Source organism: Malaya genurostris, chromosome 1 (genome assembly GCF_030247185.1).
Source record: "Malaya genurostris strain Urasoe2022 chromosome 1, Malgen_1.1, whole genome shotgun sequence".
In the NCBI taxonomy this organism is placed as follows: domain Eukaryota; kingdom Metazoa; phylum Arthropoda; class Insecta; order Diptera; family Culicidae; genus Malaya; species Malaya genurostris.
Genome location: NC_080570.1, coordinates 49457635 through 49481313, shown reverse-complemented (window position 1 = coordinate 49481313; position 23679 = coordinate 49457635). Strand labels below are relative to the sequence as shown.

The following is a 23679-nucleotide window of genomic DNA, read 5'->3' as shown; positions in this document are numbered from 1 at the left end:
GTTTATTTTCTTCGGTGTGGTTATTTTTGACAGATCGATGTTTATTTTCCGACACTGAAAAAAATTTGGTGATGAAAATTCTAATATTAATTCTTTGGTTGAAATTATTTCCATGAACCCAAAGAACTTTCGGTCCGTCAAATTTTGAAAACGAATTGACAATTCTCACTCAATTCATTTGGCATCGTGTGCAGTTCTGCAGTGTGGCTGATTCAATTGTGAGGTAGAATATGCTTGGCGCCAGCAGGTCGAACTTTAGTACCGGTCCACCGTGGAATAAAAACAGTTAAGTTATGTATTTGACATTACACACCAGCCATAACATCGTTTCAAGCTATTATTAACCTAATTTGAGAATAGATTAAATATACGGCATTCATAAACGACAGTTGGCATGAGAAAAAATTGAATTATCCGATTCGACTATCTGTTTCACAGTCCGGCTAATTTATGGTAGCTGTGGATAATGAGATTCAACTAATGAATAAGAGCAAATATGTATATATTTTGACACATGCATATTTGTTTGCACTCCAAACCGTTGAATATGAGTTATGTAAAATAAATCACGTAAAACTTCAGCTTTAATGGGAAATTAAAACTCTTAATAAAAGAGCCACAAGTCATCATCAACGAGTAGATTACATGAAACTAATGTTCAGCATTTTTATTGATTCATTAAATGTTGAATTGTCAACCCGCTCAGACAAAATAATGCGCATCTCCCACGCGAGAATCGATATTTTTTAAAGATCATAAATACATCTTGACATAAAGACATTTGGCATACACACCGTTTGGCATAAGTGTCATTTAGCATGATGGTCATTTGGCTTAAAATCAATTGGCATAAAATATCAAAATAATCCAGACGAATCGCAATTATTCTCCTATTTTACGAAAATTCCTACAAATTTACATAAATAATTGAGTTTATATAGTTTGGAAAAATCATTTCAGGCGACGGTTCCGTATACAGTGAGGACTCAATTAGAAGAAATTAAATCCAGTGGTCTAGGGGAGCGCCTCAAAACACCAAATCACACAAGGTCGACGAAAAAACGAAATATATAAGGCCGAAATCCCTCAGACTTACGCAAAAGGTCGAGATCTTAGAATGCTCGAATTCGAGAATTCAAATAAAACCTAATAAACTGTATAATGTTTTTGGTAAAGGAATCGCCATCAAAGTGCCTACCATGTAGCAAGTATATCTTACCGCAGAGGAATATGGGTATTTTGATCGAATTCGGTAAGAATCGATACTTCTTTACGAATACAGTATATTTTCTTCTATTAGCAGCCCTTACACGAGACAATATTATTGTCAATACAAGGAGTACTGACAATACTTTTGATCGTGTAATGGAAACTTCATTGGATTGACGAAAATATTGTCAAAAAATCAAAACTGCTCATCAATCCGACAATACTTTCTCTCCAGAGAAGAAACTATCAAATATGTGCAATGAACTCTCCTCTCAATGTTTCAATATTCCGTTGCAATATTTGAAGCTTCAAACGCTTGATTTGTTCGAAAAATGCGGACTCAAGTTACCAAGACAATTGGATTGACGGTATTGACAATACTTTGGATTGACAATAATATTGTCACGTGTAAGGGCTGCTATTCACATTAGAGGAGATTATAAGGAAAAATCACTGAATCATTATTCTATGGTACGAATGTAATTATGAGGATAAACAGCATTTCGTTATCAAGTCAACATTATCAAATTGAAAGTCCCGAGCGTTTACGTGAAAATAATGATGACAGGAATAACTACGATATTCTGAGGCATTATTGATCGGATGTAACGAGGAACGTTAATTCTTTACAAACACCGATACTTTTTGTATCTCTGAGGTTACTAGGAAGGTTATTGAATGATGAGTATTTCAGTATGGTATTACAACGTAACCAACCTAACGATTGACTTTTAATGATTTGTTTTCAGTATTACTTAGACATAGAGCCGTCTTGAGTTAGATTTAAATTTGATTAGTATCTAACGAGGGAAACAGAGTAGAAAAATGACATGCAAATGCAACTATTTAATGAAAACCGCGTATCTTATCGTAGAAAACCAGCGCCTGACGCAAAGAAGAAAGTGAAGATATACTTGCGATGGGATGTGTGTGTGTTGTTTTCTATTGGATGGGTTTCCATAGAGATAGGGCTATAATTCTGTGGGGGCCAAGTAAAGCGAAACATGTTTGGTTCTTCTAGTCAATTAGGCTGTCTCTTCGTGTATGTTATATGTTGGGTAGTTTAATTGACAAAACAATTCCCCAGTTAGGAGCTAGTTACGGGGTCGAGTTCAGCTTCTGCGGTAACATTTTCGCGGTTTTCATTACATAGTTGCATTTGCATGTCATTTTTCTAATCTGTTCTCCTCGTTAGATACGTTAGATAAAATATAAAAAAAATTCAAGGAATTTCTCAAATGAGACTCTTTGTTTGTATGAAGACCAACAGTTCAATTACCAGTCTTGTGTACATTTGGACGATTTTAAACACCCGCGTTCGGTATCTGTTCGATACAATAAAACTATTTTAGGTATATACATACCTAAGAAGCGATTCGAATCGCACTGCAAGAGGTTCGGACGTTTGTGATAATGGAAAAGAATATTACGGCGATCAGAACTTGGTCGTTAAAATAAATAAGTGGACAAAATGAAAGTAAACGATAATAGTTCGCCTTTTATTATGAACATATAATTAGACGCCTTTTGGTAGATTGAAATTATAGTTTTCAATTCTTTTTTTGAATTCAATAGCCTTCTGAACGGAAATTAATTTCATTCTATTGTACAAATATCGCTCGATTGTACACATACTGCTACAGTTTCGATTCTGCAATTTATCGAACGGTCTTAGGGCTAGCTCAACCATTCACATTTTTGTACATTTTACTCATTTTTAACAAGCTTCTTCATAGAATACTGATAATCGAGCGATTACCAGATAGTGATCAAAATGATGAAATATAACACATTTAGTTATTATGTCAAAACAACGGTCAGGTATTAGAAACGAGTGAGAGTACTCAGTTTAGTAAAATAAGATTCTTCAAGGAATATAACTAAAGCAAACGAAACCATTCGACTCGAATGTAGAGCATCTCGTGTCTGTAAATCATATTGCCACAGGACCACGGTTTCATTCAATCTATCAAATATTACCATCTACCACCACCACTTCTACCTCTTCCTCCCCCACCCCCACCTCCTCCACCACCACGACGTCCACCTCCGAATGCATTCTTCTCTCTAGCGTCCCTCTCTTTTTTAGCTGCAAACCTTTCCGCCATTTTTCGAATCTCATCCGGAACATCCTGATCGGCTTCCTCTAAAATGCTGATCAACTCTGACGCAATAGCCCAGTCCGAGCGCGTGAAGAAGCTTAAAGCAATGCCACTTTTTCCAGCACGACCTGTTCGTCCGACTCGATGTACATACTCTTCTATATTACGAGGGAAATCGTAATTCACCACATGAGTTATGTCCTCGATGTCCAAGCCACGCGACGCCACGTCTGTTGCAATCAGAACGCGTACATCGCCAGATTTAATATCCTCCAAAGCCTGCTCACGATCGGCCTGGTCCCGATCACCGTGAATACTTTGACAGTTGATTCCCGACAGAACAAACTCACTGGACAGGTCATCGGCACGAGTCTTTCGGCCACAAAATATTATTACCTTATCAGTCCGTTCCATGTTTCTGATAAAATTTTGAACCCGCATATATTTGTCTTCCTCATCGATGAGCTCTATATTCTGTGTTACGGAATGTGTTGCGGCGAGGTCCAATGTTCCCACGTAAACTTGAATTGGATTGCTCATATAGCTTTGTGCTAGCCGCCGAACTCCAGGCGGCCAAGTTGCACTGGTCATGATGGTTTGGCGATCGGGGCGGATATCTAATAATAACTTACGAATTTGCGGTTCGAAACCCATGTCCAACATTCGATCCGCCTCATCCAAAACGAGGTAAGTTATGCTGGTAATGTCAATTACATTGGCACTGACCAGATCGTTTAAACGTCCGGGGGTAGCAATGATGATTTCCACACCAGCTTCCACCTAAAAGATTATTTTCAATTTTATCGTCTAATTGTTTAATGTAATAACTAATATACCTTGTTAATCTGTTGTCGTCTGTCGCCGCCACCGTACAAACAAATAGCCCGGATGCCACGAAATTTATATTTGAACACTTCTTTCTCGATCTGTAGGGCCAATTCTCGAGTAGGTGCCATCACCAGTACGTTTGGACCACCCCGTTCGCCACGTGGCACCGGTTGTCCCTCGATGTGAACAAACGCAGGCAGCAAAAAAGCTAATGTCTTACCGGTACCGGTTTGAGCAATACCAATTAAATCTTCGCCTTTAAGAAGTACTGGCCAAGCTTGCGACTGAATCGGCGATGGTTTCAAAAATTTCTGCTTTTTCAACTCTGCCAACATATCGGGATATTCGTGGAAAGCTTCTTCAAATGTTCGCACTGGATTCGGTATTGGATCCGACGACTTGTCAGTGTTTTTGAAGGTACGATCGACGTTGATGTTGTTATTGCTTTTTCGAAATTCGTTCACCTCATCTGGGCTCATATTGGCCACGACCGGTAGTTCTTTGTAGAAATTTTTCACCAATGGAGGACATTTGGCCCACTGTTCCCTGCTAGCTTCATCACACTGCTTATTCAGAGCATCCCAATCAATCAAACCGGGACTGCTATCGCGATTTGCGTTTGGCTGTGCATTTGCCAAACCTTGATGATTGCGTGGCGGTCCAAAATCGAAATTAAAGGAATTTTTCTCTCGTGGACGACCACCATCACGTCCATTAGAGCGATTTTCAAAAGGACGATCGCCGTAGTCGCGACCACGATTACGACCGCCGCCGCCTCCATCGTCGTTTCGTCGGCCACGATCATCACGCCTACCGTAATCGCCACTTGCAAAACCGGCACCACCACCTTCTCCAATTTTGTTTAATATGTCGAAAATTGCTTCTCGTGCGCTGTTTACTTCACTCGGTGCTCCCGCTAGACGAATAGTACTTCGTCCATTACCAGGAGTCGAGTCATCTGAAAATAGAAAAAAGCAAAAACATTTGATTAATATAAAACCAAATTTTCATTGATACACAAAAATCAGCCAATCGAAATCGTCTTACCAATTTCAACTTCCGCTCGAGAGTCGGATCGAATCTTTTTAATCGTGGCCCCCTGTCTTCCGATAATCCGTGATACGTTACGAGTGAAAATTTCAATCGAAGTACTCTCCTTGTTCCCGTAACTACTACCACCAAAACCTCGGTTATGGCCGCCACGGCCACCACCTCTCTGGAATGATCCGCGGTCACCATTCTTAATTCCACCATCCTCGCGATCCCAATCCTCCTCCATCTTTGTCCTACTGAAAAAAAAAATCGAAAATGAATCATTCATTGTTTTGAATGTAATAACCATTTAAATATGATTTGTTACTTAAAATTACTGTGGATTTGCAAATATATTGTGGTTATATCTTCAATAGCCAGCCAGCCGGCTCAGTCGTAGAAATGTAATTTTCTGCAGCTTCAGCAATACACAAAAGATATACCGTGTCTTCTTTACAGCGAGGGAAAAAAAATTCTTACTCTTTAGGGTTGCCAGTTTCAGTTATTTTTTGCAACTTTCAAGCCCCTATACACGTGACAATATTATTATTACACGCTTAGAAAAAGTTACTCAGACTTTGAGTACTAGTTACTCATTTTCAAATGATACATGGAAACGTCAAAAATTGAGTAGTTATCATGAATGATATTGAGTAACTCCTACTCTAAATTTGAGTTTAACGCAAGAACTCGTTTTTTTGTTACTGTTCGCAAGATCAGTCTAAAAGTTGTAATAACCATTTGTACACTGAGCAAAATACCATAGTAACCGTAACCTGTTTTCCATTGTCATTTCAACTATACGCCTAAATAGTAGCAACAACCATGATATATGACTATTCACCATCTGTACTGTATAAATTACTAGACAACAAAGACTACGACTTGACTAAACTATTTGTATTTATGACTTTTCTGGCATGGTCATCCTGACAATGGTAGTCATCTCAAATATAAGAATAGATAGTTAAAATCACAATTTCTAGTAAGGTGAAATTGCTCTCGAGCCTTGTATATATGAGGTGCTAAATAGTTATCGCTACCATGTAAATATGTCCACAGTTTAATAATGTTACCATAATTAGATACATGGTTTAAAAGACGATTATGAAGTTTGAAAACACTATTCATGTAGTCCATATCAACAGAATTTATGTAGTAAGCACATTATCGTATAGTGTTTTTCAACCTACTATGTATTACATTTGTGCTGACTATACAAATTGTCAATGAACGGGTGCACTGTTATTGTCACATAAAGTTACAATTTAGCAGAAAATGTCGTACCTGGATAACACATCAGTGATGGATTTGAACAAAATATTCTATATTGTGACTGTGTACTTTGGTAGGTCTTGCAGGTAGGTAAAGTTTGTAGCCTTACTAGTTTCCGAGGTTGAAATTCAATTTTTCAACAGTTTTTCCGGCAACTGTTATGTTTTCCAGTGAAATCAATATCTCGTATACGGTTTATTATTCATTATCGGTCGCTGTAGAAACAACATCAAGCGATTGATGAAAAGGAAGATTATCATTTGATTCCCGGATTCAATTTGCTCGAATCCCACGGAAAGTCGCAGGTGAGTATCGAGGTTTGCATCTGGACTTGGCTAATAATTTCTTTCCTGCTTCAGGAAAAACTCCACCGGACAGAACCTTGAATCAACTGATGCTATCAAGCAATGCTAAGCAATATTTCACCAGGTATATTGTTATTTGATTTGATGCGAAAATAAAATAGAGTTTAATGAAATTATTTTGTTGTTCTTATTTTAGAATTTAAATTCATAAAACTTTTTAACATTAGCTCATGTTTTGCTGATCTTCAGCATTGTTGAATCAACCACTGCCTTTAGTTTCGAAATAACTAGAAGTGAAATGTCAAAAATACCATGACTCTGGTTATAGCAAGAACTACAATGTAAAAAAAATATTCGGTCATGGTTAGGCTAACCATCTCAATCGTATTAGTTATTCATACAATACACTGTTCAATATTACTATTCTAGAGCCGATACCATTCATAGTAAACATGAACTTGACCATTGTTGAAATCATCTGATTTCATAGTCGGCTGAAAACCACTATACGCTCATGGTCAAGTTGGCCCTCTATATAGTAACAGTTACCATTTTATTTTTCTGAGTGTAGCAACAGGTTGTATTTTTTGTTAGAGAGATCGCGTATTTCGAGGGTGAGTCGCTCAACACAAACGGTGTTGTGTCTGCAAAAACCGGAATGATAAACTCCGTGTTGTGCTTTAGAATGGAAACGAGCATGCTCAAATGTCATTCATGAGGAATAAGTGTATGATTGGTGCCTGACATGTATGTTAATTTGCGATTGACACACTACTCCAAGCGACCACCACTTGATATAGTATTGAGTTCAATTACTTAATATTTTAATACAATACACTCAGAAAAGGAGCAATTTTTTTGCAAATTTTGTGTATGAGAAATAAAATTTCACTCAAAATTTGAGTGATAGTTACTCTATTTTTGGTAGTTATTCTATTGTTGGTACAAATAAAGTATTACTCAGTAAATGAGTAGATTTTACCCAAATATCGTTTCCAGTGCAAGAACTCAAATTTGAGTAACTTCGGAGTTACTCTAAATTAGAGTTGTTCCACTTTTTCTGTAGATGAGTGAGATCTTACTCATTTTTGAGTAACTATTTTTAAGCGTGTAGAGTAACTACACTCAGAAAAATAAAATGGTAACTGTTACTATATAGAGGGCCAACTTGACCATGAGCGTATAGTGGTTTTCAGCCGACTATGAAATCAGATGATTTCAACAATGGTCAAGTTCATGTTTACTATGAATGGTATCGGCTCTAGAATAGTAATATTGAACAGTGTATTGTATGAATAACTAATACGATTGAGATGGTTAGCCTAACCATGACCGAATATTTTTTTTACATTGTAGTTCTTGCTATAACCAGAGTCATGGTATTTTTGACATTTCACTTCTAGTTATTTCGAAACTAAAGGCAGTGGTTGATTCAACAATGCTGAAGATCAGCAAAACATGAGCTAATGTTAAAAAGTTTTATGAATTTAAATTCTAAAATAAGAACAACAAAATAATTTCATTAAACTCTATTTTATTTTCGCATCAAATCAAATAACAATATACCTGGTGAAATATTGCTTAGCATTGCTTGATAGCATCAGTTGATTCAAGGTTCTGTCCGGTGGAGTTTTTCCTGAAGCAGGAAAGAAATTATTAGCCAAGTCCAGATGCAAACCTCGATACTCACCTGCGACTTTCCGTGGGATTCGAGCAAATTGAATCCGGGAATCAAATGATAATCTTCCTTTTCATCAATCGCTTGATGTTGTTTCTACAGCGACCGATAATGAATAATAAACCGTATACGAGATATTGATTTCACTGGAAAACATAACAGTTGCCGGAAAAACTGTTGAAAAATTGAATTTCAACCTCGGAAACTAGTAAGGCTACAAACTTTACCTACCTGCAAGACCTACCAAAGTACACAGTCACAATATAGAATATTTTGTTCAAATCCATCACTGATGTGTTACCCAGGTACGATATTTTCTGCTAAATTGTAACTTTATGTGACAATAACAGTGCACCCGTTCATTGACAATTTGTATAGTCAGCACAAATGTAATACATAGTAGGTTGAAAAACACTATACGATAATGTGCTTACTACATAAATTCTGTTGATATGGACTACATGAATAGTGTTTTCAAACTTCATAATCGTCTTTTAAACCATGTATCTAATTATGGTAACATTATTAAACTGTGGACATATTTACATGGTAGCGATAACTATTTAGCACCTCATATATACAAGGCTCGAGAGCAATTTCACCTTACTAGAAATTGTGATTTTAACTATCTATTCTTATATTTGAGATGACTACCATTGTCAGGATGACCATGCCAGAAAAGTCATAAATACAAATAGTTTAGTCAAGTCGTAGTCTTTGTTGTCTAGTAATTTATACAGTACAGATGGTGAATAGTCATATATCATGGTTGTTGCTACTATTTAGGCGTATAGTTGAAATGACAATGGAAAACAGGTTACGGTTACTATGGTATTTTGCTCAGTGTATAATCAGAGTGGCGACAGCTGTTCGTTTGGAATGACAGCTACCAGTTCCAAACGAGCAAACGACCTGTCAATTCAATGTAAAGCTAATGCAATGTTTTGAATTGTTGCCAACATTACGGATGAGAAACATCCGACATTAAATGCTTTCAAAATTTCTTCACCAATAGGAATCAACAAAACATAATTTAAATTTCATATACTTTCAAAATGTTGGCTTGATGAGTTGATGTAGGATGTCAGCGCTCAACTTAAATTATCAACACAATCTAAAGATTTTTAGATCAATTTGTGATTCGTCGATTGATTACAAAACTCTCATCTCGCCACTACTGCCAAAGAGAGCTCAGACGAACAAAATTATTTTATTCTTTCCTCTTTTTTGAAAAATCTATATAAATCTGTATTGAATTTAAAAAACCTGTACAAAATCTGTAAATCTGTCCTCTAACTACCAATAGAATCGAATTTTTCAATTTAAACGTGTATAGCAAAAGCATTGAAGTATTTCTATAGTACTCTATTGAAAAACCTGTCTCATTTTACCCATGTCAACACCAGCCAATCAGAACGCGTTCTAAGGAAGAGAACAAAATATCTGCTGCTATACAACAAATCGTTCGAGAAAAATGTTCCGAACAGTGTTTAATAGCGTATAGTGAGTTCCACAATTTGATTTTTCTGAAAGGCAGAAATGAATCCCGTACAGCATCCTGATAGTTTCTTTCAATAAATTATGCAAATCCGAAATGAAACAATCGACATTTAAATTCTGTATGCGGCTATTTTTATAGCTGTTAGGACCGCCATTAGTGAAAAAGCTACAAACGAAATCACACTTAACAAAAATTTAATCAGTTTGAATTCTATCGCCACTGCGAGCAGATGTGTTTTGTGTCGTCTGCACAGCTAGTTTTGCTTTCGACAAGAGCGATTACGTCACAGCTGCCAGTCATTAGCATTGGAAAAAAAACAACGGTGGAGAGCATTACACAATATCAGCCGTTCTAATGGCTCTAAAAGTTTTCTAAAGAACTATTAGGATTTGTTGTTCGCAAATCGAAGGTAATTATCCTCAGTTTAGTGCAAATCAAGAACAGTTTGGTTAGATTTGTGCACTTTTCGCTGTGTGAAATTCAAAGTAATCGAGATCGAGTGAAACCTTCTTTGTTTTTGCGAAAAATGTGAAAAAGGGGAATGCTTGCATAATTCATACAATTGATATTCTTAAGTGTTAAGGAACATGTCAGTTGTTTTCGTATTCACGACATCCAATTATGTCTCTGACATTACCCACCCGCCTTTTTCATTTACCAACAGAGTTGCCATTCATACAGAATTACCTGTAGTGTATTGATTTGTATACGTCCATGGGAATTTCATACAGGATAAAGATTTAATACATATTGCCAAAACTATATACATAATTGTGCCTACTTCTCATCCTCCAACGCAATACAAAATCGAACCCGTTTTGTTACAATATTTACTTGCTTCTGGTCTGCCGCCACTTGATTTCGGGTGAAAACTACCAACACAATAAAAAATAGTCTAGATTAACAACGTTGAGTCAAATGAATGGTTGCCTTCCAACATCGCGAAAAAGTTAAAAATATTATCAATGTAATCCAATAATTTATTGTGACGATTCATTTTCAAATATTTTGATGAAATCAGGCATCCCTGCAAGCAGCTGATCGGTGTTGACAAACGAGGGGAAGCCAACTAGCAAAAAAAACTTTTACATAGCACAAGGGGTGTACAGATAGTAAATAGTTCGCGCAGTACAATATAGGTGGAACTAGTGCATCACGAAAAATTATTTTTATAAGAATTTACTCATACTGTCATGTCTGTTAGTCTGTGATAACATTCTCTCAGCATCATTTCATTGTAAAAACTTCCATTTAATTGTGAATACAGATAAATACAGATTTTGTATTCAGGGTAATACAGATTTTCATCGAATCTCTTCCCTGCATAAATATTTACTTCAACAACTTGTGCTTGCATATTGCGGCCCTTTCACGATCATTAAAACCCACATTATCGAAATGACGGAATGAGCAATGAAATCTTACTCGACTGCATGATTTTTTAGTGCTCGATCGGTTCAGTGCTAGAATTTTCGCCTGAGTTGACTGCTCGATCAACCTGATTGACAGTGACATTTTAAATGTCATTGAATATTCGCTCATTTTATGAATGTGTTAGTGTGAAATTTATGCGACTTAAGCCATTTCACTACACTCCAGCTAGAGGAATGGATGATGCTGACTAAGGTAGGCCGTTTTGTTAATTTCCAGCGAATTTCAATAGTTTATGTTGGGATTCTAAGAAGAACTGGTTATTTACTAGTTCTGTATATCCGAAAAACATGAAGATTTAAACTTGTATATTCAGTTATATAATGTTTTCGTTAAAAAATAAACTGAAAAACAGGACGAAAACGTGCAAAATCAGGAAAGAAGAAGAAGAAGAAAATTGGATTAACAGTTGTCAGGTCCTGACATAGAACCAAAGAGGCTAGAACTGCAGATAAGAGATTTTTCTGCAAATCTGCAAATTTCATATACTAGGTTTTTTACCGTCACTGCTAACCTCAATCGGATGAACACATTTTGACAGTTCAGCAGTACTGTTTGTAAACAGAGATTTCTTTGTTTGTTTGTTGATAAATTGGATCAAACCATTTACGGTCCATATCACCTAAATAAAGTTTTAAATCATTTGTTCACGATTAAATACGGTTTGTTTTTGAGATTTATGAGTGTTTAAGATGTGTTCTTCGATTTTTGTTTAAGCTTGTTTGTAAACAGTACCACTGAACTGTCAAGGATGAATGCTTGTTCATTTGTGTCGTCAAGATAAAAAATCTAATAGTGCTGCGGGCATTGTTTGTTGCAGACTTTTGAAAATCGAGTGTTCTTCGACTTCCGTCAAAATTTACAGACTTTTGAAATATCCGCAACGTTTTTTTTGCTCGTCAAGTCAGTTTTGTGAAGTTTTTGTAGAGAAATTTAAGCCTGCAGACGTTTTTTTCGGATTTACAGACTTCTCAACTCTATCTGAAGATATTTGGAATTCTTACTAGGCATCTCTGGGAGCGAAAATTTGACATTTTTTTTAAACCGTCGCCAAGCATAAGACAGTCACTGGCAACGATACGCGCAGCTGCTACGTTCAACAGTAGTCAACACGCAATGACACGAGAGCATGGCGCATTTATGAGAGCCACGACACACGACGGCAATATTGAGAGCAGTTAATTTTGTCGCACTCTCTCACAGTAGTCGCTTTGTGGTAGTGTACGTACATACTTGATAAGTAGCTGCTGTGTTCATTTTCGGTCACGGGTTTCGAGAATGTCACGAGCTCAAAATGTCATGACATTTTCATAACTGGACTGTCATATCCGCTGTGACCGATCTGTGGCAATAAATTAAGTGCGCACGGCGTGGTTTTCATTACCGGTTAAATTTCAGTTTTGAAAAAATTAAATCACAAAGCTTGTTCATGCAGATGTTTCAAAAATATTACAACTATTTACTGAAATTTCATACACGAAGTATCAGGAGCGCAGCTTTTGCCTTTCTAGATGCAAAGGCAAGAAATTTTATAGAGACAATAGATGTTGCGCTCCTGGTACTTCTACAATTCTGGTTTATGCTAAACGGAGTTTAATTGTTTGATCGAAAAAGTGCATTGGAGTAAATCAACCAACTGGAAATAAAACAAAACCACCCGAACTGCCAAAACGAACCCACCATCCAAGTTCTTGAACTCAAAGCATTTACTTTGCTTTTCTCACTGAACTTTCCTTCCAACGGTAGTGCAAAGAAACAAAACAAGTAATGATACAGAAAAAAACGTCTGCATTGGGAAGCAAGATGTTCTTGTGCATGTCCCCCTACACCTCATGAGAATATAACAGATCGGCTGAAAAGTTCGTATCGTTTCTATGAGAGGGCGCCACTAGAATTAAATCCATACCTTTTTCAGTTAGTACTAACCTTCAAACGATACGTGTATAAATTTGACAGCTGTCTGATTATTAGTTTGTTAGATATTGCATTTTGAGTGAAGCTACTTTTGTTATTGTGAAAAAAAATGGATAAAAAGGAATTTCACTACTTTTTGATGAAAAAAGTGCCGCCGATACCAAAAAATGGCTTGATGAGTGTTATCCAGACTCTGCACCGGGCGAAGCAACAATTCGTAAGTGGTTTGCAAAATTTCGTACTGGTCATATGAGCACCGAAGACAATGGACGCAGTGGACGTCCAAAAGAGGCTGTTACCGATGAAAACGTGAAAAAAAATCCACAAAATGATTTTCAATGACCGTAAAATGAAGTTGATCGAGATAGCTGACACCCTAAAGATATCAAAGGAACGTGTTGGACATATTATTCACGAATTTTTGGATATGAGAAAGCTTTGTGCAAAATGGGTGCCGCGTGAGCTCACAATCGATCAAAAACAACAACGAAAAACCATGCTGAAATTGAATGAATTGGGCTTCGAATTGCTCCCTCATCCACCGTATTCTCCAGATTTGGCCCCCAGTGACTTTTTTCTGTTCTCAGACCTCAAGAGAATGCTCGTTGGTAAAAAAATTAGAAGCAATGAAGAGGTAATCGCTGAAACTGAGGCCTATTTTGAGGCAAAGCACAAATCGTACTACAAAAATGGTATCGAAATGTTGGAAGATCGCTATAATCGCTGTATCGCCTCTGATGGCAATTATGTTGAATAATAAAAACGAATTTTGGCAAAAAAATGTGTGTTTCTATTAAGCGATACGAACTTTTCAGCCGAACTGTTACATAAAACGAATTTCAAAGTTGAGCCTTGTTGGCGACTGTCTCTCGAAAGTTGTTGAGTTTGAAAGGAGCTACTATTTACTGTGGCTAGCCATTCTCCGATTGAAAAGAGCTATCGATTAGAGCAAACGGCGACATTCACGAGAGAGAACATGTAATGAGACATGACATTTTTCATCTGCTACATTCACGGGGAAGTAGAATCGGCGACTGCTGTCATTTGTGCGGTTTGATTGTTTGCTGTTTTTGGTCATTCTCCAGTACCGTTCGGAACTCTGGACTTGCACTTATGATCATACTTTTGTGATTCAGTACAATTTCATACTGTGCAGTTCGATTTGATGGGACGCCTTCATTACAACTCAATGTTTATATAACATCTTCCTAGTAAACTGCTGTATTTATGCTAGAGTTCTTAGTGACAATCACATTTTAAGCAATCGTAAGCTACATCAGAGTGTGTCAGATGAAAGTAGTAGTTTCATTTTTTTTTCAATGAAAAGTTAGAATACAGTTTGACAATAAAACATGAAATTAACATGTATTTATTTTGTATATTTGCAGATATTATATGAAATTTGCAGACATATGTATGTATGTGTATATATATATATATATATATATATATATATATATATATATATATATATATATATATATATATATATATATATATATATATATATATATATATATATATATATATATATATATATATATATATATATATATATATATATATATATATATATATATATATATACATATATATATATATATATATATATATATACATATATATATATATATATATATATATATATATATATATATATATATATATATATATATATATATATATATATATATATATATATATATATATACATATATATATATATATATATATATATATATATATATATATATATATATATATATATATATATATATATATATATAATGAAAGTTCAAAACTATCAATAAATGCAACTTGGGTTGTTAGGTATTTTCTTCCGTCGGACGTGAAATGAATATGAGTAATTGTAAACCGCAGTAATGATCAACATATTTCAAGCAATATGAGATCATCTTATATATTTCATGTACTGATATTCCAATATTTCAGTCTATAAATTGACTCAGACTTCACCATAACTAACCTAGCTTATGTCTGTATCTTCAAATCATCGCGATGATATATTTGACGAGACACTGATTCTTGGCGCAGAAGGGTTTCGTTTGTAGATGTTTGGAATAAAGAAAGACAGAATCCCACATCCAATTAATGATATACCCGAAATCCAGAACGACAGCTCGCAGTGAGTGTCTAGTAATACTCCAACGATGTTCGCACCAACAACACTTCCTAATCTTCCAAACATGAGGGAGATGCAAACAGCCATAGCTCTATAAGACATGAACCTTGTCGTTAAATGATATCTGTTGAAATTATGTGATCAATTTTACCGTAAATTTGTGGGAAACAGGTCCACAGTGACAGCATTGACGACGTTAATGCAGTAGCCACATGTCAATAAGATCACATATAACCACACGGCTAGCAATGGTACATCGATGAATGTGATGAGTACACCACAGAGGCCACAACAGAAGAAAACGAAAACCAGAATAGGTAGCTTGCCTACAGCATTAATGATAAGTCCAATAACGGCAAAACCCAAAGCATACATTAATTCTAATATGAATGAGTTTTCGTAGGCCATAATATCCAACTTTTGATTGCATTCAGGTATCGCTTCAGTAAAGTTAGAATCATGCATTAATAATTTCGCTTGGGTTTCATATACAGCATTACAAATCGTAGTTTGTTTAGATCCACCTTCCTGAACCTCCGCTACACGATTGAGTATATCCGGAAAGAACATGTACAAACCATTGGATGATAAATAGATTCCAAATTGCAAGATACAAACTATAGCAGTTTTGTTTAAGTAGGGTTTCATGAAAAGTGGAGCCGTCTGATCCCACACTAGTTTCATAAGAGTACTGAATCCGTTTTCATTCTCTTCTCCGCGTCGATCCTTGGTTTGTCGTGGCTCAGTTTCATCCAATATGGTAGCTATTTGCAGCTTGGATTCCTTCCCACTGGTATTTAACTTATGCATCCATTGGATAATTTCGATGGCTTTATCAGGGTTTCCTTGAGTAAACACAAATTTTGGACTTTCGGGGAATTTCAATAACATAAAAGCGCAAACGAGATTCGGAAGTCCACACACTACCAAAAATAATCGCCATGGACGATATACAATTCCTAGAAATGGTACTACGAACTCCCACTCTTGATTTATAATGGAAAACGCAATTCCTGGAAGAAGAAGACAACCGACGCCGAAAACAAACGAAGCTCCCATTATAGCACGTGACCCATTGCGCTTATTATGAAATTCGCCGAGATATGCATAGATGGTTGCCGATGATCCAGAGATACTAGAATTAAAAATGATGAAAACGAAAACTACTAACGGGTAAGTATAAATACTAACAAGAAACCGGAAAAGAATCTTAAAATCGTTAAAATCCAGAAATTGGAAGTAAAACTTGAAAGAGCAGTTGAAATAAACGTTAAAAATAACGTTGGTACAATGACTCTCTTTCTCCCCCGAGTATCTGCGAGGAATCCCCACAAGTGTGAGCTAGCAATGATTCCTTAAAAAAGAAATGGAAATTAAAGTATTTCAATTTCATTCTACAACTAGAAATTAATTTGAGTACATACAGTTTTTACTGTAATTTCAAATAATACCTGCGAAAGCTACTCCACTCAATACTCCTTTTTCCTTGGTTGTCAATAGTAAGTCACAGTCGGCCACAGGTATGACATAACTAATCCCAAGAGTTTCCAATAATACGTTTGTTAATATCGTCCCAGATATTATGATAAGAATATAGTTAAACTTTCCAAACTCTGTAACAATGATATATCCTTAGAGAAATGCTCAAAAAAAATTAACACTTAATAGTTACTTGTCATAGAGAGAGCATCGTCAAATGTTACACTCCTTTGATAGTTCACGATCTTTGGCTCTGGAAACGAGGAATAATTATAAATTGTTAGTGTGATGTACTTGGTACAGTAATCCAACCTGGTATTCGTTCGATAGAGGTTTCCATTCTATCTAATATATTACTTATAAATATCGCACGCTCTTCCAAACACTCGTTTAAACCCACTCGATGAATGCTTCTGAAATAATCGCCGCTTCTAATGATCACATCTCCTTTATATCATTGTGATAAAAAACAGGGATAATATCCAGAATTTATGGTTGGGGAGTGTTCAGAAATTAGACAGGCAGATGTTAAACATTGTTAGGCTTATCGCCAGCAGCTACTAGATATCAGTGGAGAAAGGTGTGAGATCTTGTCTTATCAACAATAAACTTTTCAGCGCTAACGGCTACTGTAGAGTTCAGCAGAAACATTTCCACTTGATTTACCCCAAACCGCATGGAGACTGTGTTGCGTATTTTCCCATTGAGTTGAACGTTTAAACATAAAGTTTTGAAAAACATATACTGATGAGTTGAGAGATGTAACAATGGCACAAGCTACACCCCAACTAAGATGTCTAAGATTTACTTTGATGTTGGCACCAACTAGTCATGAATTCTGCCGACTTGTTTTCGAAAATTTACAAGCAACAGGTCATCTTTTTTTGTAAATAATGAGATTCGGGAGCGAGAAAAGATAACCTCATTCGTTATGACTGGAAGTTCAACACAAACAGGGAATTTATCTCAAGCTTATAAGTGCTAATAATAAATGCCTTCGCAATACGCAGAACTAAGTGCGACGTATTTTCTTGAAATTTCCAAACACTTGTGTTTTACTACCACTTAGGACAAAAATCTGTTTCCGAAAATAAGATCGTATAAATCAATCGTGAAATCTCCATACAAATTTGGAATACAATTAGCTAGTAATCATAGGAAATGACAGTACTCGTCTCGTGTACGGGCCCCTAAAGAATTAGCGACTATACTCCTCACCCAATGCGTTTCTGTGAGGTGCCCAGAGCCGTAGTGAGCGTTTATGGCGCCCGGAACTAACTTAAAAATATTCACCCCAACAATGTTCTAATCAACACCATGAAGACGAGTCGCTATTATTTTATTTTTCTGTAAGATTATCCCAAGTAACATTTCTTATTTTATTTTTTAAATTCCATAGAAGCCTATTGAAAATTTTTTCAAAATAATTCACAATTCAAGAAAGTTGAAAAAACTGCTTCACGAACAATATTAAATTTATTCGGGTGAATTCCATAGTAAGAATTTCAGATACAACTTTAAACATTTCTCTGAATATAAAAAGGTGAATGCGATGAACATGTAGTTTCTTTTATCGAAATTATCATTTAACCTAAAAATAAATCCAATAGCGCACAACATATGTGTCATAAATATATTTTAAACCTTTTTTGCGCACATTCATTCAGAGTGTCCGAGCTCGACGAAGTGAGAACTCGTGGATACTATTTGACACTAACTGTATTTATTGGGACGACCCTTACAATAAACTTGGACTGACTAACACAGTACTTAACTTTAGCGGATATGACTGACTAGCATACTAAACTGAACGATAACGATTATGACAAGACTTAACAGTAACTGCAACTTCATAACGAGCAAACGTATGAATTTATAAGTTTTAAACAGAACTTAAAGGCATTCGAGTTGATACTTGGGTATAAATGTATATAGTATGAAACACTGTCCGGGTTAGCAGATCAATGTAGGCTTGACCTGATTCTAAGTGTCAGTGGGATCGTAGCTCCATGCAATGGTTCTGCGCAATTTAAATCGGCTGCGACGCAGAAAACAGAAGGTCCAATTGCACAGAAGGAATGTAATACCATGGCTTTGCTTTGCATGAAACACTATAAGTGATAGTCCTTTGAGTTTTTTCGAACTGTTGACGTAGAACTACACAATTAACAAAATCACTGTTAATTTCTGTTTTCTGTTATCTTTTATGTTCCTCAAATCATTTCGCTGTGATACAAGCGAAATATACTTTCGATAAATTCTTTTAGAATTTTGAATTTCCTGAAAAGTATCGCTAGTTTGTTTACGTTGGTGATGAAAGGTGCTGGGTTCGCATAAACTGTCTCGGAACAAAAGACTTTTCTAACGTGCGCCTGTGCGGACAAGTTGATTCGAATTGGATGCACCACGGTACCCCTGATCAAAATCATCCTGCACTTGATGATCGAGGTAGTTCAGCACCTCGAATACGAAAAATCAGGAAAACTTCAACAAAAATCATTGCCTCACGAACGGCGCAGAAAAATCTACAGAAGGCCAAGTTGCATTTGAGAAAAGAATCCATTTTCACGGCGCTAACGAACCGCACATTGAATTCGCACTTTTTTATAGAAAATAAAGGCACAGTCTTACGTTAAAATGGGCGATATCAGTGCAGTGAATAGTACTACGGAAATCTACCCAAATGTACTTTTTAATAAAATCACAAAAGTTTTTTTTGCTTTTGGAAAATCTAATTGCTAAATTGATCATCAAGTGGTTCCCAGGTTTGCTCTCTGAGAATTTCTGAGTTCTGTATTCTAAATTCTTAATTTTCATCATTCCAAGTTTCCACAATTAAGAATCAGAACTTGTTGGCTCTAGTGGCACGTTCCCCTAGTAATTTGAAGATTTGTACCTTGCCGTGGCTACTCATTCTCCTGATGAGAAGGTAAGGATGAATTAAACATGGAAAGAAACTGTCAAGTGGTTAAGGTAGGCCAACAATACAAAACCAAAACGTTCTGCTCCCCGAAAGGATGCTGAACGATCTACAGGTGCCAAAATGCACATTTAATAAAACCTTCAACTCTCAAGAAGATTTTACAAAAGTGACATCATTCTAAATAACCGGGCGAATGCAGAACGATTCGCAATATGTATCACCAGAAGCAAATTAGGCACCCCAAAATATCTTTTTAGGGTCAATACAGAAAGGATTCATTCACTCCAGGAAATACGATGAGCCTCTCTGACTATAGCTCTTTAGAGCAAATAAAGTAGCTGCTAGATTCATATGGGTGGTCTATAATTTAAATGAAACTGAAACAAACGTATCCCCAGTAATCCGTTTTAGTTTTATTTATTCGACCAGTTCTACTGTCAAATTTAAAACTGGTATACATTGCCGTTCTATTTTTTCTATATTTGAAATACAGATAAAACGCTGCTGGGGCTGCCAGTTTATTTTGTTATAATTTCTAGATTTAAATTTTAAAACTGACATAAATTATGCATCTAGAACTAGAACACTCCTGAATATGCCCTTACCACATTGGATGAGAAACTATACAATATACTCACCTTACCTAACAGCTATAGTCCTGGGCTGTATCACGCATACGTCTCTACAAAATTCGGCCTATGGCTGCTCGTCGCTAGCCGATGTCCACGTTTTCACACCTTCTGTCTCGTCCAACAAAGTTCCTGCAGTGCTACGACATCCGCGAATTTGAAGCACATCATGTAGCATTCGGCCGTACCCTGGGGAGCCATGCGATTTTCATTTCCACATGGAAAAGCCTGCAATCGCAAAACAACTAAAATATTAGTTGTTTTTCTGATTTTGATTGGTTAAAATTTGGTACAACTAATCGACTGTTGTTTTAACTAATCTGTCATTTTTGATTTATCGTGCTGGCAGCTTAGCAACGACACCCAACAAAGACACGCACCACAAACAAGTAATGAAACGTTTCAGTTGAGCAATGCCAAAGACATCATATTAACAAGATATCCAGCTCTCACATTTCCCGAACAAATCATTAGCAACATCATTTTGCGAGCATGGCGCCCTCAAGTGAGTCCGCATTGAAACTCGTACATAGAAGTAGGGGAGAGGAATGTCAAATCCGTGCGCGCCAAATCAGCAGCACTACGCACCCATACAATGGACATGATATGTTGAATATGATGCCGTGCGATGGCGTTGCTGAACTGAAAATTGATTTCGCTCCAAGCTGACAGGGTCTGGCAATATCAAACACCCTGAGCGAACAATGAATCATTTCAATAAGGTGTCACTCTTGCAATTGAGCAAAGACACAATCCCAGCAAAGTTACTTGGATGCATGAAAGCAAAAAAATGTCTCAGTTGTTTCAACCAATCATTCAGTTATTTTAACTTAAGACGCCAATTGCAATAAATATTTTTTACTGTTACCCTCTTCGGGGGCAGCTAATCGTTCACTGCTTGAACAACGAAATTTTACCTAATTAACTGCTTATATCTTTATCACTAAACTCACAAAGGATATATAAATGAACCAAAAGATTACAAGGAAACTCACCAAAAAATGGTCACAGGGAATTAGGAAATTTTTCCTTCACTTGCAGAATGGCTCGCTGGTAAACCTAATGCTACAGATACAAATTAAAACATTTATACTATAGGAATATCTATTTAACACATGGAAAACTTGTTTTACAATTAACTGTTATATTCTTCTGCATACTTTCACTTACATAAAACGTAACTACGTAACTAACATAAATGACGTTCATTTACCATTGAAAATTTTCAGTATGAAACGCTTCTGGTGAAATGAAGAGGTTTTTTGTTCTGCGTTTTGCTGTCTTCGTTCTCCGCCAAGTGACAGCATTTGAATACAACAATTTCGGTTACTTGAATGGTTATGACAAAATCAACAGATATGTTAGTTAAATCAATAACATTTTAGTTGAAACAACCAGGGCGTGAAACAACAATTGCAATATTGTAATTTTGTGATCTGCGGGTTCTCCGTGCATGTGCCAAGCTTCCAATCGTAGTCCTTTGTACGTCACTTAGGTTTTTGCCGATTAGTCCGAGTAGTTTTTCTATCTTGATCATTCGTAACTACTTTTTTGAGGGCGGCTTGTTAGGCCTACACCAACCTCCTAACATTGAGAACAGACGCTGTTTCGAGCCGCCCTTAACATGGGGAACAGACGCTCGGATAGTCTCGCTCTCTGTAAAGAGGAAAAAAACACCAAACACACCCCCCCTCCCCCACCCCTTCAAAGTCAGCATACGAGCAAGGTACCACCGGAGTAGTTTACCCGATCTTTCCAATCTTCCCCAGCTGGTACACCCAAACCTCCATTTACGTAACTTATATATGTATATACAAGGTGAGATGAAAAAACTGCAACCAACTTCAGACTGCTGTCATTTCTAAACCGCTCGTCCCACAGCTGTCAGATTTATTCTAGTGACAGCTCATTATATTATTTACAAGCGCACAAAAGCATTTTGGTGGGAATTTTTCAGAAAAAAAGTTATTTGTGATGGAATTCAAGTGTGATAGTGTGATTGCTTTGCATTTGGCTGGAAAACCACAAGTGGCTATCGTTAGAGCCCTCCAGCATTTAAAAGTGAATAAATCTTTTGTGTCTCGTACCATCGCTCGTTACCGTGATACTGGTAGCGTAGCCCGACGTCAAGGAAGTGGACGAAAAAAAACAGCAACATCGGCAGAAATGGTTCGAAAAGTGAAGAAGCGAATTGAACGAAATCCGCGTCGCAGTGGCCGAAAAATGGCTCGTGAGCTGAACATATCGCAATATGCCATTCGGCAAATATTGAAAAATGAGCTTGGACTAAAGCAATTGAAGTTCCAAAAAGTGCAAGATCTTACTGATGCGCAAAAAAAAGTTAGACTCGAAAAAGCTAAAGAGTTGCTTCGCTTGGCCGAAAGTGGTGAACTGCCGAATTTGGTTTTCTCCGATGAGAAACCATTCGTCCAGCAGTTTGTAAACAAACAAAATGATCGTGTTTACTTGCCAGAGAGGTCAGCTGAAAATTTGCAACTTCGGTTGGCCACCAGAACTCAAAAGCCGGCCATGGTGATGGTGTGGGCCGCCATAACAGCCGATGGTCGCTCGCCGCTCGTATTCATCGACCGTGGGGTCAAAATAAATGCGCAAATCTATCGCGAAAATATTTTGGAGGGAGTTCTGAAGCCCTGGGCACGCAAACATTTCGGCCGCAGACCTTGGACATTCCAACAGGACTCAGCACCATCGCACTCAGCACGCGCCACCCAAGAATGGTTAAGAAATGAGGTTCCTCGCTTCATTTCCACCGCACAATGGCCACCAAAATCTCCGGATGCCAATCCGTTGGACTATTGTGCCTGGGGTATTTTGGAAAGCAAGGTTGGCACTAAAAAATACCAAAGTGTCGATCATCTCAAGCAAGCGCTTCGCCGAGAATGGGACAAAATACCGCAGAGCCACTTTCGGGCAGCGTGTGATGGTTTCATTGGCCGTTTGAAGGCCATAGTTCGTGCCAAAGGTGGCCAATTCGAACAAATCTAAACCGATTCTCAAATTTGATGTTATTTCCGACATTTTTTGCTTTCATTCAATAAAATTAAAAAAAAAAATGAAAAAATTATGGCGTTTTACTTTGTTGCAGTTTTTTCATCTCACCTTGTATGTATCAATATATGTACGCATGTGTAAAAATATGTGTACGTCTTAATACATATAAATATTGGTCAAGTAAAAGCGATCATTTATATGTATAAATATACACACAT

At 36.7% G+C, this 23679-nt stretch overlaps 2 protein-coding genes and 2 long non-coding RNA genes across 8 annotated transcripts; 1 reads left to right on the top strand and 3 right to left on the bottom strand.

Annotated features, from left to right (window-relative positions):
- Positions 1 to 2681: 2681 nt before the first annotated feature.
- Positions 2682 to 5651, bottom strand: LOC131439078 (probable ATP-dependent RNA helicase DDX43). 4 transcript variants are annotated; one of them, XM_058609663.1, is made up of 4 exons: positions 5500 to 5651; positions 5187 to 5428; positions 4148 to 5097; positions 2682 to 4091 (listed from the first exon to the last, which is right to left on the bottom strand). In XM_058609663.1, exons 2-4 carry the CDS (start codon positions 5416 to 5418, stop codon positions 3186 to 3188), a joined length of 2088 nt encoding a protein of 695 aa, XP_058465646.1. In that variant the 5' UTR covers positions 5419 to 5428; positions 5500 to 5651; the 3' UTR covers positions 2682 to 3185. The 4 variants fall into 4 exon arrangements, with proteins under 4 accessions (XP_058465646.1, XP_058465663.1, XP_058465653.1 ...); XM_058609680.1 differs by having other exon boundaries at positions 5510 to 5650; XM_058609670.1 differs by having other exon boundaries at positions 5187 to 5425; positions 5500 to 5648.
- A 357-nt stretch (positions 5652 to 6008) lies between these two features.
- On the top strand, positions 6009 to 6914 carry LOC131436038 (uncharacterized). Its single transcript, XR_009230574.1, has 3 exons — positions 6009 to 6532; positions 6590 to 6751; positions 6806 to 6914. It is a non-coding gene; the product is annotated as an uncharacterized LOC131436038 (long non-coding RNA).
- Positions 6915 to 8278: 1364 nt separating this feature from the next.
- Positions 8279 to 8723, bottom strand: LOC131436007 (uncharacterized). The gene is made up of 3 exons (XR_009230572.1): positions 8661 to 8723; positions 8442 to 8603; positions 8279 to 8387 (listed from the first exon to the last, which is right to left on the bottom strand). It is a non-coding gene; the product is annotated as an uncharacterized LOC131436007 (long non-coding RNA).
- Positions 8724 to 15143: 6420 nt separating this feature from the next.
- Positions 15144 to 20824, bottom strand: LOC131439076 (synaptic vesicle glycoprotein 2B-like). Of its 2 annotated transcripts, none has more exons than XM_058609649.1 (6): positions 20459 to 20824; positions 17091 to 17150; positions 16870 to 17031; positions 16610 to 16772; positions 15570 to 16553; positions 15144 to 15509 (listed from the first exon to the last, which is right to left on the bottom strand). In XM_058609649.1, exons 2-6 carry the CDS (start codon positions 17095 to 17097, stop codon positions 15287 to 15289), a joined length of 1539 nt encoding a protein of 512 aa, XP_058465632.1. In that variant the 5' UTR covers positions 17098 to 17150; positions 20459 to 20824; the 3' UTR covers positions 15144 to 15286. The 2 variants fall into 2 exon arrangements, with proteins under 2 accessions (XP_058465632.1, XP_058465626.1); XM_058609643.1 differs by lacking the exon at positions 20459 to 20824 and adding an exon at positions 17210 to 17364.
- Between the last annotated feature and the right edge of the window lie 2855 nt (positions 20825 to 23679).